General features: G+C 35.8%; 1 protein-coding gene across 2 annotated transcripts in view; it reads right to left on the bottom strand.

The window, feature by feature from the left end:
* Window positions 1–14,914, bottom strand: part of LOC131035954 (uncharacterized) — a 176,000-nt gene that overhangs the window by 12,110 nt on the left and 148,976 nt on the right. For both annotated transcript variants that reach the window (XM_057967742.1, XM_057967743.1), the window contains 4 exons: window positions 12,111–12,166; window positions 11,928–12,023; window positions 11,612–11,749; window positions 11,426–11,488 (listed from right to left, as the gene is read on the bottom strand). In XM_057967742.1, coding sequence (XP_057823725.1) covers window positions 11,426–11,488; window positions 11,612–11,749; window positions 11,928–12,023; window positions 12,111–12,166 — 353 coding nt within the window. The remainder of the gene's footprint in view (window positions 1–11,425; window positions 11,489–11,611; window positions 11,750–11,927; window positions 12,024–12,110; window positions 12,167–14,914) is intronic.

The raw sequence follows: 14,914 nt of genomic DNA, 5'->3' as shown, positions 1-14,914 counted from the left end.
GACTGTTATACATATTGTGTAGTCGGGAATAATCAATTATGTTATTGTGTCGTCATTATGTTGTGTCATCATCGGTAATTGTGTGTTATGGGAGTCAAGTAGTTCATCCGAAGGGCAGTTGGACGTGACGGTTGGTCGCCCCCCTCGGGTATTATATATTGTATCTTGTTCCCTCGGGAAATCATGATTGTAACTGGAGACTATATGAAGGAAAGTATACTTGTTCTTTGGAGTTATAACACTTATCTTATGGCATACTAGCATCTCTTATTCTGTACTATGCATTTACTTCCTATGTCTCGGAAATAGTTTCCATAGGCGAAACATCTGGCAGTCTATATTAATATTACTACTAAATTCTGCATAACAACATTATCAGACTTCATATATTAAGCATACATATTCAGCACATCCACATGCATACCACCAAGAACCACATCCACATGCATACCACCAAGAACAAAGATGCTACAACAGTTCTGATCTGATCCAATCCATGGTCTTGTTGCTGGATGCTTTGGTTCCTTTCCTTTATATCTCTCAATGTGAGGGAGAGGTCACACCTCTTCATCATGCATGCCCTTTGGCAAGAGACACACCCTTTCACCATTAGCACCTTTTGAAAGAGTGCAACTCTTCATTATTTCTGCCCTTTGAAAGGGACATAACCTTTCATAATCAGGTCTGCACTTCTTATTTAAATCAGATGTGCACTTCTCATTTCCAAATTATCCTCCTCTCAAATGAGGTTCTCTTCTCCCTTTTATATCTCATTGTTGAGGGAGTCAACTTTTCCTTCCATGTCTTTTGACCATTCATTAACTTAATTAAATTTTAATTAATTATATTTAATTATGTTGTTTTATATTTTAATTTAATTTTTAATATTTAAATTTTATTATTGTTATTTATCATTAAATTCTATTTCAAAGTGGGGAAATTACACCTAATCCTTTACTTACTTCCACAACTCTTGCATAAGCTGCGTTCAAATCTATCGAGGTAGGATGAGATTGCACAAACATAGCGGCAAGATGATCTAAGGCCGAATAATATATCTCTCTTGCATTAGTGACCAGGCAAGGAGTGCATAACCTTGTGTAGGCTTTATGGAACCAATTGTTGAATGAAGTAATCAGTTCACGTTCTTGTCTCTTAACTTCTACGAATTGTCTGCACAACTTGAAAGGGGTGATTGGAATACCAAATTTTCCGATGAATGCATCTTTCATTCCCTCCCATGTTGATATCAAACCTGTGGGCAAGTGGATGAACCAATAATATGCTTCTTCTCCCAAAGAAAATAGGAAAAGCCTTTAAGCTACATCTCCATATTCAATTGGCCTATTACATAGGAGATCTTCAAATATCTTGATGTGGTCCTTAGCTGTCCGATTTGGATCATTCACGTTGAATTTGGTGCAAAATCTCTCGAGATTGTTTGGCATATCATGATAATCGTTGAATACAAGTGGGGATGGGTTGGTGACCATCCACTCAGCACCATTTGGAGGGGGCGGATTATTGTGAGCCATTACATGTACGCTTGGTTGAAAACTTGTTTGGGAACTCGGTTGAGAACCCGATGGATTGAGCTTGTTTGACCAACTGATTGTACAATTGCTTGAATACTTGCTCGGATGGCTGCTTGAACTTGCTGTTGGAGTGGTGAAGTTTGGAATGAGCTTGTGATATCTTCTACACTTAATGTATGCTCACTTGAAGGATTTCCTTTCTTCCCACGTCTTGGCTTGGAGACAAACCTCAACTCAGCTAGCTCTTTCAACCCTAGTGTAGACCTTAGTACTCTTTGATGTTTCTCAGGTGAGAAAGAATTAATGCGCTCCAGCATGTAGTCATTGCCTTTCAGGCCTATTAAGGATGTGTGGGGAGGAGTGGAAGCCTTTGGTCGAATAGTGCTCTTTCAATAACTACTTGAATTCGTTGGGCTCTCTCTTCTTCTTCCAACACGAATTGCACCCTCATATACTCCACTGCACTTCTCTTCACTTTCCAAGCAAGATTGTTTAAACCAAAAAGAATATCTTCTTGATCATTTTCAAACCCCAAATTTGGTTTCAATACTAGGAATATATCTCCATGCGGCAACACCGTCGTGGTTCATGATAAATCACTTTCCTTGGATAGTGATTTTTCCTCGCGGATGCTTCTCCTTTGGGAGCCCTCCTTCTAGTGCCAATTCTGTAGATGTGTTTTTTAGACACCTCTAACACAGAATAAAATACCAAAGGTACTCTATCAACTCTTGATCAAAATCACCTTGGAAGCTAAAATATGTGATCGACTGAGACGACTACAAGGTTTCTATGGTCAGGTCTTGACGTGTAGATAGCTCAATGGTTGATGTGATTACTAGTAATCCAAGGGGGCTTATGTAGTTGTTCTTAGGAGACAAATCACTTAAACACAAGGAATGCTCAATGAGTCTAGATTAGAATAATTTTCAATGACACACTTCGCTTACTACTGCTAATGATTGTTTGATAAAAAAGTGCAAAAGATCAAAGGTTTAAGGAATACTAAACTATACCTAAGAATGCAAGGACAAAGGACAATTTTGGTGAAACTCAACTAGACTTTGCTTTGACATGCGAAGAACAAATCCACAAAGCCAGTGCAATCTTCTAAGGATAGCTATGATGTTCAAATCACCACTCACAATAATCAATACCATCAAAGGAATGCATATCAGTGAATGAATAGCAATTGAAGTTAAGCTCAATTATAGAGTTCAATTGACCACATAAAGTATTCAACAATCAACCAAATATAAGTAGTATGAACATACAAGTTTCACCATCATGACTTCCTTTTAAATAAAACACTTAAGTAAATTTCTTTTTAGTTTTTTTTTTAATTTATTGAGAAGATAGTTAACCATAAAAATAGAATATAAAATCACCAAAATTCAATGTCTTATATTAATCTGGCAGCAATGTAGCAACAATTCTCCAAAATCTCCTTACTAGATACAAATGAAATAACTTGAGCTTATATAGAGCTCTTATTGCAAAAGAGCGGCCAAGATTGATCTAAAAATCAATGGCCAAGATCAAACCACCTAAGCCCTAATTAGGGTTTACAACAAATCATCACATGCAATGCAACAAAAGTGGCACATTTCCCCATCACCAACTATGAGGAGCAAGAGCCAATGAGAGAATTAGATGACACTTACCTAACAAACTATCTTCTAGAATCTTGTTGCCCTTATCCCTTTCTCTGATGACATATTCGATGAATCTAGATATCACCAATTCAAGCTCCTCCATTGTGACACTAGGCAAGGCATCTTGCTGAAACTCTATCACGTCCAATCTTTCTGTACAAGCATCAAAGATGTTCTCCCAATCAGCTTCTTGTTTCTGAAAGTTGTTGATGTAGATCATGAGGGAAAGAAGATCATCCAACTAGTTTCTTTTGATGGATTCTACCTCTCGGAAGTAAACAACTTTCAGCTTATCTTTCAATTCCTCTAAGTTCAAACCACTTGAGGTAGTAAGTTCTTGTCCTAATTCTTCCACTGATACAAGGATTCTTGATTGTATTTCCTTGATTGATCCTTCCATTTCAATGCAATCTTCATTAGCTCTATCAAATGCTGATTTCTTCATCACCAAGGAGCAATACCAATGATTGAAATCATATATATCTCCTTTCTCAATTACTCCTTGGATCACGATTGGCATAGGAATCCTCTTCAATACCTTACGATGTGGTATTGTCTTATCTTGAATTATTCAAAAATATTCCCACACCCCCTCCAAGGTTTGTATTTTGTTCATGCATATCACTGTCTTATCATAGACTTGGATTAGTCTAGCTAAAAATTCCTCTGCTTTCTTTGAAATACCACCAATCCATTCATTCACTTCCTGATGTGTATCCCTCATTGCTTCATGGCTATTAAATGACTCTTGAGGAATAAAAAAGGGTGGGACAAATGTAGGATCTTCTTGTCTCATTGGGTTCATTAACCTTTGTATGAACTCCTTCAATCTCATGTTTTCTTCTTCCAATCGTTCTTTCTTTCCTTCAACCTTGTCGAATCTTGCCTCAATTGTCCTAGTGGTATTATGGAGTTCTCGAAAGTCTTGTTTCTTTGTTGATGGCCCAAGGTCAAGTGTCTTGATTTCATATTCCGTTGGAGTAATTTCATCTCTTGTCTTATCAACCATGGGGATTGCCATTTGCAAGATGCATGATCCTTCCTTGTATTTAGTAATTTGAGAGAACTTCTTAGCCTTCTTTTGCTCTTTAACTTTGCCGATTCGAGCTAGGAAATCATCTATGTCCTCACTTGGTCGGACTTCCTCCACTGTTTCCTTCTTCAAGTTGTTTCTTAGCCAATCAGGAACTGTGGATAGTTCCATTCCATCCTCAAGCTAAGTATCATCATTAAGTCCTCTCAAAGCTGAAATCATCCACCTCTTCATTAGTATTGGGATTATGGGATTGTCTGAGATTTTCTCCTACCTCGGTCTCAAAAGGATGTCTAGTTGGACATGTTGAACCTTGTTTCTACTCTTCATGATGTATAGATTGTGAGGATATGTGTGCATCATGATCTCCCGAAGATAGCATCTTTGTTTGGGATTCCTGTCTTGCTTCATCATCAACTTCTCTAATAGTTGAAGTGCTCATGGTGGACTCAGTAGTATTAGACTTCTGTTTCTTACGTCTTGATTCTTGACTAGGAACTTCCTTGTCTTTTGCTTGTGAACTTTCAACCATGTTTTTCCTCTTTCTAGAAACCCGAATTTACCTCTTCATTGCTTTTCATCATTTCATCTTAATAGACAAAGATTCATCATCTTCTATCTTTCAAAATGTCAAAGGAGTACTTTGTTTCCTTAGCTTGTGGATTTTTTGATTTGTTGATCTACCTATTCTCTTGAGTAACCAATCACTTCTCTCATCAATGTATTCAAGTTTGTCATCTCCAGTTGCGAGCAATTAGGTGCTCGGATAGGTGTGTCCTCTTGCTCATATTGAGGGTGTATATGATTCCAATTATCCTTTGCTTGATTGGGAATTGGGAAGAGACTACATTTCCTCATGAAGTCCATGGACATTCTTGACCACATCTTCCTTCTAACCCCAAACTCATCGGTGAGATTCGCCCAATAGTCCTCTAGATCAATTTCGTGTTTGTATTTCTTTCCTTCGGTTGCATGGATCTTATGAAAACAATCGAAGTGAGTCCTAGACTTGTATGTTCCAAGTTGATAGAATTGCAACTCGGTATTAGCTGTTTTCCACCAAAGCTATAGGGTATATCTTTGACATTTTCCCAAGTGTGATAGGAAAGTCAACACCGGGTCTATGCTTCTCTTCCTGAATGATGTCGAGCCAATTGTCTCACTACCTCAAGCAACACCAATTAATCTGTTGGATAACTCGGGAACTTATAAGGATTATTTGAACATCCTTGAATTCTTAAGTAAAAAAAGGTTGTGAATTGGATGAACCACGATCCATATTTTTCTATCAATGCCATTCCCTCCTTGTATAATCTTCTATGTAATCGACCTTGTAACAAGCGAGTGAGATACATTGAGACCGTATCATTCACTCTTCTATATTGTCCTTTCTCATGTAATTGCAGTTGAGGATAGCAATCGTATACCTTGAGCTGACCTCTCTTACCTCCAACTTCACCTTTGCATATCATCCCACTATACTTTACGTTCCTAGCCAACATATATACCATGTAGGAACTCATATAAAATGTCTTTGTTCTTTCTAAGTTCCTTAGCTGAATATCCAAGTTGTACTTATTATCTTTGCCCAATTTATCATTACCAATCCAACTGCAGTCTCCTCTATGAAGTAGCACATCCATGTTTCAAATAGCGCGCCTTGAGGAGCCCCCATGATCCTATTCAATAAGAATATCATGTCACCATATTGTCCTTGAAATCTATACTTGTGAGTTTCTTTGGTAGCTTGGAATGATGTCTCCTTGGCTCAATCACTCATTGTTGATAAGAGTCATACCTGCAGTTGAATTCTTCTCAAACATTGCTTGATATTCTTCCTTAGTTTGAGTTATCATTCCTTAATGATAAGGAATCCCAATGGTTTCTCTTATTGAATCCTCACCGAGAAATTCAAGTACCATTCCTTAAGGTGTTTTTATAGTCCTTGATTGTAGATCATAACGCCTAGCACACTCAACCATCAATTCATTGCATTATAGGGCTGGTGGAAAACCTGCTGCTTGATCTATCCCATTCCTCATCATGTTGGTTGCCAAAGAGGATGGCATTTGGTCTCTTGTTCCCTACATCCTTTGCTTGATCTTAATCATGTCTAGTGATTCAAAGTTGGTATCTCCAACTTTCTTCCACTTAGAAGATATTTGGGATTCCGGATAGAATCCCTCCAACACCTTCATTTGAGCTTTCCTAACAGTTGTGCCTAACTTTGACCCCAACATGTTCCCGCATGAAGCTTGAAGTCAATAACTTTAAAGGACAATTAAAATTTTGAAAGAAGATTAGCTGATTTCAAGACTACCTAAGCTCAGATTTTACTTGAAAACTCAAACCTTTTGACTATCTAAAATCAGAATTTAAAACAATTAATGCTTAAGGTAACTTAACAAAATTACATGCTAGAAACCTAGCTCTTATCACCTTAATGAGGTCTGATTACCACTCAGCAATCTGAGATATGCTCTTTTCTTCAAAAGAATCAACGATGATTGATTGGATTTTGTGATTTTTGCCTATGAATTGGTGATGAAAGAGGTCTGGTTATTACTCAGATCAGAACTTGAAAGTGATAAAGGCTTTTGTCAGGGACCAGCCCACTTGAGTCTTGTTTCACACGATTTATCTCTTACAATTCGCCTCTTGATGCTTGAAAATATTCTCTCCTTTGAAGTGAATTAGTAGTTAAAATCTTCTTTCAATGCTCAATGCTGATGGTGATCTATCTTCTTTCTTTTGTGTGTATTTGCTTACTTCTCCTTATGCGAATTTGGGACAATTCTTTATGCTGTGATTTTTCTGAGTCTCTTTCTTTGAATGCAAATTTGAAACAATTCCTTGTACTATGATTTTGCTGAGTCTAACTTCCCTTAATGCAAATTTGAAAGAGTCTTCCTTCGAAGCAAATTTGTTGAGTCTTCTATCCTTGGGGCAAATTTAGAAGATCAGTTTTGAATTGGTTTTGAAATAATTCAATTCCTTCCTTTGTTATATAGGTAATCTCTCACCGAGGATCGACCCCTTACACTTCCCTTAGACAGCCAACTTGCATTAGAAAAAAACAGTTTTTTGTGTTTGCTTAAATTCGAATTGCATTTGTTTAGTGATTAAAGCCGACTTTTCTCTCTTGTGTGCAATTTTGATATTGATTCAAGCGCTTAGTTTTAATTAACATTTCATTTCTTTTATTACCTCAAGGGTGGAAACCCGATAGGCATAAGGACTTAATTTAGTCCCTATGAAATTTGGATTACCTTCAGCTCATTTTGCATTAAGTGGAAATCCGATTCCTTTAAGGATTTTTTTTGTCCTTGAGAAATTTGCCTTATCATTGCAAGATTGATATCAAGTGGAAATTCGATCCTTATATGGATTTTTCTTACCTTTGGGAAATTCACTCAATGAAAATTGTTTGTTTTTCTTGAATGCTTGTTGTTGATTGGTGTAAATTTGCCAAGGACAGGGACAAAATTTAGTCCTTATGAACTTCATCTTTCCTATAGCAATTTTTCTTTTCTCTTTAGGAATCTGATTTAGATAATTTAAATTGATAGTTCCTTAGCACATTTTAGTCCATTCCGAAATGTGTTTAATGTTTATAAAATCACCTCTCAAGTGGAAATTCAATTTCTATTGGGACTTTTAGTTCTTAAAATTCCGTTTAGTCCTCATAAAATCCATATTACCTTTGCAAGTTTTTCCCATGGTGAAGATTTGACATAGGGATAAAATTATCCCTCGTGAAACTTTATCTTCCTTAGCACATTTAATCCCTGAAGTGGAAACTCAATAGTCATAGGGACTACTTGTTTTTCTTTGTCCAAAATTTTGCAATTTTAGTCCTTTAGTGGAGATTCAACCTCCATAGGGACTTTTGTCCAAAGTTTCAAAGTAACAACCCATAGGTAGGTTGATTTTCATGCTCAGAGTGGAGAATTGAACCTCATAGGGACAATTTGATCTTAATTTTGTCTTTAATCTTAAGGAATTCGTCTGGATCTTGCTTATATCATGGTGGAGGATCAATTCCTATAGGGGCCTTTTAGTCCATATGAATTTTATCATAGTCAAGCTCCTTTATTTATGAGGACTTTTGATACATGACCTCCCTTAGACTTGTTTTGCCTCCTTGCATCTTTTACCTGGAGTGGAAATTTGTATTCCACATGGACAAATTGGTCTTTCCTTTTGACATATTTGAATTGCTTGTTCAAGTTACTTCATTTATTCAATTCCCAAGTGAAAAATCGTTCTCCATAGGCACTATTGGATTTTCATAATCTTGTTCCTCAATTTAAACCCTTAGGAGTGGAAAAATGGCCTCCATAATGACTTTTCATCCGTCACCCCAAAATTCACATGATCTTGCAATCATTTTATCATTTCTTGCTCAAATCCAAAGAATGGAAACTTGACTTTCATGACCTTCTTTTTGCATTTTTGACCTTGTACACCCCACAAACCCTAAGACTTATTTACATTTGCAACCCGGAGACTTGGAGATTAAATCATACCCAAAGGGCAAAATTCACTTTGCAGCTCAAAATTGACACTAGGACACCTAACCGTAGGAACTGACATGACCAAAAAGTAGAAAAGAGGGGTCCTCATTTGCAATGGGGCGATGTGTGAAAAGGTCACAACAGTCTTGACATGAGCTCTAGACATGGTTTTTAGAGCATTTCAACAAACTTTCTATTTTTAGCATGTCTATTTTTAGTGAGTTCTATTTTTAGCACTTGGTCTTGGCTTCCATCCTCTCAGTTTAGTGAGTGGTTTCTAGTTTTGGCCTTGGTGAGTTCTAATGTTTTCCGAAAGATATTTGATTTTAGTCACTTAAGTCTTTTATAAAGTAAGTTTATGACTTGAGTGAGGATAATGGGTTCATAAAGTGTACCCCTTGATCTACACCTAGTAATGTGCTAATTTAAAATTGTTTTAAAAGGGGCCAAATAGGCTTCCCAAAGTGACAACATGTCTTGAGGAGGAAAAAAATTGAATTTTAAATATTTATGTGAACTCAAGAAAGGTGGGTCGAACCTCTTGGAGGTGATTTTGTGTTGAATTGGAAAGTGAAATTGGAGGGAAATGTATTCAAATTGAAATGAAGGTTACCCTAATTCTTCCCAAACTCTATATATACTAATTGAGCTCCCATTTGGTTCTGCTTTCTTTGACAACCTAATGTTATGCTACCGGATTGATTTTTAGAGTTCATCTTTGGCTGGATAGAGGATGAGATCCCTCTTCTGAGTAGCTCATTTTGGTTGTGAAATATCCACCATAGCTGGTTGGTGCTTTTGGGTTTGTGTTATTCAGTGATTTTGGCTTGTGGGTGATTTTTGCCATGAGAAAGATGAAGATATATTCATTCTGATGTGGGTTTCATGATTTTGGTGTGGCGTGTGCTTATTTAGAGTGTAGTTTGAGTTAGAGAAGATTAGAAGCTTTTTTTGAGTGCTGTTGTGAAAAATCTGAGCTTTGGAGTGCTTTTTCTCAGTTTTTGGATATGACTTTTTTGCTCATATCTCTGTGAGTTTGGCAGCAATCATTTGGGTATTATTTTTTAGTGTTCCTCATAGCCGGGCACCCCAAATAGAGTATTCACTTGGCATATTTAGTGAACTATTGATTTTTAGAAGCTAGCCGCCCCTTCAAAGAGGTCCGTAGCATCCTTCCTTGGCATGTGGGACTTGTAGCAGGTCTGAAATCTGCATTTTAGTGGCTCTATATCATCAATCTTGGGCGCTTGTAATTTCTGGTGAAGTTTTCTTAATGCTGGAGCATTTTTAATGGTGTTTGGAGACTTGCTAATTAATCTTACTATTCGCCCTTGTTCATTAGTGCCTAAGTTTGGATATTGGAATCAGTTCTGAGCTTTCCTTTAATGATTTGAAGACTATATTAGGTCTGATTATGATTTAAATGTTTTAAATCTGATTCATAATGCTATGTAAGAGTTTGATGAAGTTAGAATGAAGACTTGTTATAAATCAGCACTTTATTTTCTATGTTATGTCGCAAAGTAAAATGTTTTGTGCTTGTTTCTTATCTTGAATGCAATATGAAAGTAAACAACAGAAAACCCTCTTCATTAAATACAAACTTGCAAACAAATACTTCCCCCCCAAAACAAAATCAGGGGTGGTTATTACACAATTATTGCAAAATCATACTCTTCAAAGCTTTCAAAATTTCTCAAAACTTGTTCCTTGGAAAATTTGTGAAGAATAAACCACAATTGCCATGTCACATTGCACCAGCTTTGTGAATATCATTGACTCCATCAGCAGCTGTATTATCCAGTGCAATCTGCATCACTTTATTTGATTCTAGAAAGAGCCTGCTGCTGCTACTCAATTTCTCTCTAACGTCTTTAAATTTTAAATTCCACAAATTTTCAAATGTTTGGATGAAGAAGAAACAGTTGAGGAAAAATGGGAGGTATGAAATGAATGAGAATTGAATGACTGAAAAATGCAGCAACACAACTTTGACCTCTAATTTATTTGTTGTGAACTGGAATTAACTGCATCTCTGAATGGAGGAATGCTGTGGCTAATAAATTTTATTAATGAATTTATTTTCTGTGAGTGGATATTTGCCCTAGGGCTCTAATACCAAAGTCAAGCCAAAAAATCAATTGTGAATGAATTTTAAATGGAAGCGAAACCCAATTCTCATTCACATGAACATGTGATATAAAATAGATATTATCAAAATGAAATGACTGTTCTGTTCATCTGCAAGATGACTATTCAGTTTCTAAAGAATACAAGTAATAATAATGTTAATATTATCATTACATATATTGTCTGCATGTAAGATTATGTACAACACTGTTACAAATTACAATAACAAGATACATTAAACACAATGCAACCAACTAGAGGCTCAAATAGCATAGCCGTTGCCATTGCACTCTATTCTTTGAAAGGAGCATCCAAGAGTGGGGACGTGCTACTCGTCTGCGCTAATTTGAACATTATGACATTCTAAGATTTACTAGAGAGAAGCATAAAATTTGTTTAACACTTTCTAATAACTTATCCTAAGTAAATATTTTATTCTTAAAGAATTTCTTTAAAAATAGACAAAATCTAAAATCATTCACTAAACTACTCCCAAGAAAACTGAAATGGCGCTGACAATAGTCACACTGTGAACTAAAATACTCAAGTATTTACCTCTGCCGTTTGCTTTGCCTGGGGCTCTCTATCATGTAGTATGATGATGGCTCCAGGATGAACCTATTGATTGAATTTACAAATCAATCTCAGGAATCGGATAAATGGAAATTTTGAGAGTATAATCATAAAGAGGGATAAAAATATATTCAATATATCAAAAAAATGGTTGAAAGTAGTCATTACCCTCCAAAGCAAGTACTTAGCAATATGTTTTCCCATGTTACTGAACAATGTGTCTAAGGGAAACAATGAACCAAGGGCTGTTCTATATCCACTTGCTTTGGCGATTTGTATCATCTTCCTTGTATAGAATCCATGACCCTGCTTGTGATTAATACAAAGGCAGCTTGGAGTTACAGAGCAAATGATTGCTTTTTGTCTGAAGAAGTTAAATAACCTAGTAGCAGGATATATTAAAGAAATTAAAATAGCATAGAAAGTGCAAGTAAGCTGACCCTTTTATGAAACATTAAAAATAATAAATAAAGAGGAGACATACAGGTCGAAACCACTTGATAGGTGTTTGAGTTGCATCTGTTATAAAGTAGTTTTTCAGTCTATCATCAACCTCAAGAAGCTGCTTTTTAAAAACATCCTGAGCATAGAAATAGACCTCTTGATCAGCAGAGATTAGTATTGAATAAACATTTTGTGGGCTTTATTGCATCACATCACTACTTACTGGTGAAAGTGACCAACTTGCCACATCATGCATGGTATGGTTTCCTACCTCATGGCCTGTACAATATCAGATAGAAAAGGACAAAACCATTAAAGCCTAATCCTCATGCATTCCAATGAATGATTGCAAACATATTCATTTATAAGGAAAACACTCTATTTTCACAGCCACAAGAAACAAGCAAAATGCTCATGAGCAAATTCAGATAGAAAAAAAAAACTACCAGCTCTTTCGAAACCAAAGGATAATGGCTTCAAGAAGGGTTATAAATTGTGAAACAGGCACTGACATAACAGAATTGATATTCAAAATAGCTTATGACAACATTAAAGGATCAATCAGTAGCCATAGAGTTCTGAAGAGTCGCAACAAAAGTGTCAAATAACCAATCAATCGATTTTAGAAGCCACCTAAGACATGATTTTATGACCTGAACTAGATTTGATGTATATGGAAAGGGTTTGGTTTTGTTATCAGATTGCAAGGATTTTCATCCCATCCTTATAGGCTTCCAAGGTATCTGTTGTGAGGTATTCACACATCGCCCCATTGCAAATGGGGACCCCCCACTTTTTGCTTTCTCGGTTGTGTTAGAGTCTTTGCTATTAGTCTTTGCATTGAAGGGATAGAGTTTCTCAAGTATCTAGAAGGTCATCATGTCAGGTTGGTCTTCTGAGTGGAGTGAAGTAAGACATTAAGTGTCGCAAAAATGACTTGTAGATGAAGGAATTAAGATTGAACAAACTGAGCAAAGTCAGGTGAAAGGACTAAGTGTAATGTCCCTCTTTGTGATTTTCCCTAATTCAGTCCTGAGACAACAATTTCAACTTACAGTGAGAATTATAATATATTTATAAATTAAATATTATCAAATCTGAGGACATTTCACTATAATATTTAACTTAATTTCTATAAGTAATTCAGAAGGTAGAACTTAAAAGAGGGTAGAACTTATCTTGATAGCTTTCTCCATTTATATACTTGAGAGTGGTGCTCCTATATCATAAACTTATGCTCCACTAGAGAGATTCAAATCTGAAAACAAGAAAAAAAAGTCTTCAAGTGTCTTTCTCCAATTTCCCCTACTTATCCTTTTATGTATTTTTCTCCCTCTTCTTAAATTAATGAATGTACTTGATATGTCTCCCTTATGTATACCATGCCATAATCTTCCTATAACTCTCTAAATCATGTGTTGACACTTCAATTGATCATGATTACTACAGCTTTTATTTGATTGGTATCTCACAAGTAGTGGAGAATGGGTAAAAAACACAAGTAATTTTCCCAAACAAACATGTTGTTGACTCCTCTTAGACATTCATTGACCCTTTGGTAATAACCTACAAATTCCTTGTGAAAGCTTAAGTGGGGTTGAAGTAAAAACACAACCAATTTTTTCAAAGTATTACAAGTGGGTCCCATTCCATTTAGTGGAGCTGCTGCTAAAAACACAAAAAAATGTGAAACCTTCAAAACCTCTTCTAATTGCTGCAAATGCTGTTTGGAGATTCTTTTATTATAATTATTGTGTGGGGCCAACAAAGCACTTTGGCAAGTGTATTCTAATACTAATAAATCTGAATTTCTATTGAAGTCCCTTTTAATTCTGATATCTGTCAGATCAAAGACCCCCCTCCCACGTGGAATTCCTTCCTTTGTAAATGATTTTGAATTAACATATGTTTCTGAGTGCTGCTTGAGTTAAATAGAATAATTAAATCTGATGATGTGTATGACTACTGATACGTATGGCTGGAAATATACGTCTAAGAGAAACACGGCTGTATCCTCAAAGGATGAAGTAAGAAAATAAGATATCCCATGATGTCCTTTGAGAATGGGATCGATCCACATGATATATCTTGCAAGATCAAAGGGTTGCATCTTTTGAGTGTTTAAGAGTTACGTCTTTTCAATGGAATGGCTTCCTCTAACAGCCACGTCTTCTATTTAATATTATTAATTTATTTACTTAACATCTTTAATATTATCACTGCTATTTATCGATCATTGTTTACGATCAATAAACCACTTCAATGATACTCGATGCTTATCATAACCTTGTCGTTCTTTGTCATTATCATTGAATTAGCTTGCTGCACATAGATTTTACTTATTACCTTAATAGATTGAGCTTTATTTGATGACCTGTCTTATAACCGCTCGTTCTTCTTTGTTGATATCAATTTGGCATTATCTTTACTCGTATGCACTCACCGGGTATTTATTTTATTATTATTATTTATTTATATTACTTATATTATTATTATTTAATATTAAGCAATATAAATTTTATATTAAATTTTATTTGTTATTAATAAATAATGATCATATATAACATAAATAATAATCATAACAAATAATAAACATTAATAATTATATATTAGAGGAAAATCGTGAAGTCTCATAAATGAGACGATTTTCCAATATTATTAAATGTTAATTAATAAATGTTTTAATTATCGCATTTATTTAATCGCAATAATCCAATGTCCAAAAGGGGTTATGACACTAAGTCAAGAATCTTTCCTAAGGAGGCATGCCTTGCTCCCTCGCTGGAGCGAAATTTGCCCAAGTACCTTGACCTCGTACCTTGCCAAGGACGTAGACTCCTGTACCTTGCAAAGGTCCTAGAGTGAAATTTCACCAAGGTCATGTCCTTGCTAATGTCCCAGAGCGAATTTCCTCCATAGGTGTTTTTAAGAGTCGAATTGATGGTGCTTTTATGTGGAAAGATTGGAAAACTTGAGCTCAAAACCAACAAAGAAGATTTCCAAAGTCATGTCCTTAGAGAAGTCTTA

This window comes from Cryptomeria japonica, chromosome 3 (assembly GCF_030272615.1).
Source record: "Cryptomeria japonica chromosome 3, Sugi_1.0, whole genome shotgun sequence".
Taxonomy (NCBI): domain Eukaryota; kingdom Viridiplantae; phylum Streptophyta; class Pinopsida; order Cupressales; family Cupressaceae; genus Cryptomeria; species Cryptomeria japonica.
This window is presented reverse-complemented; position numbering and strand designations above follow the sequence as displayed.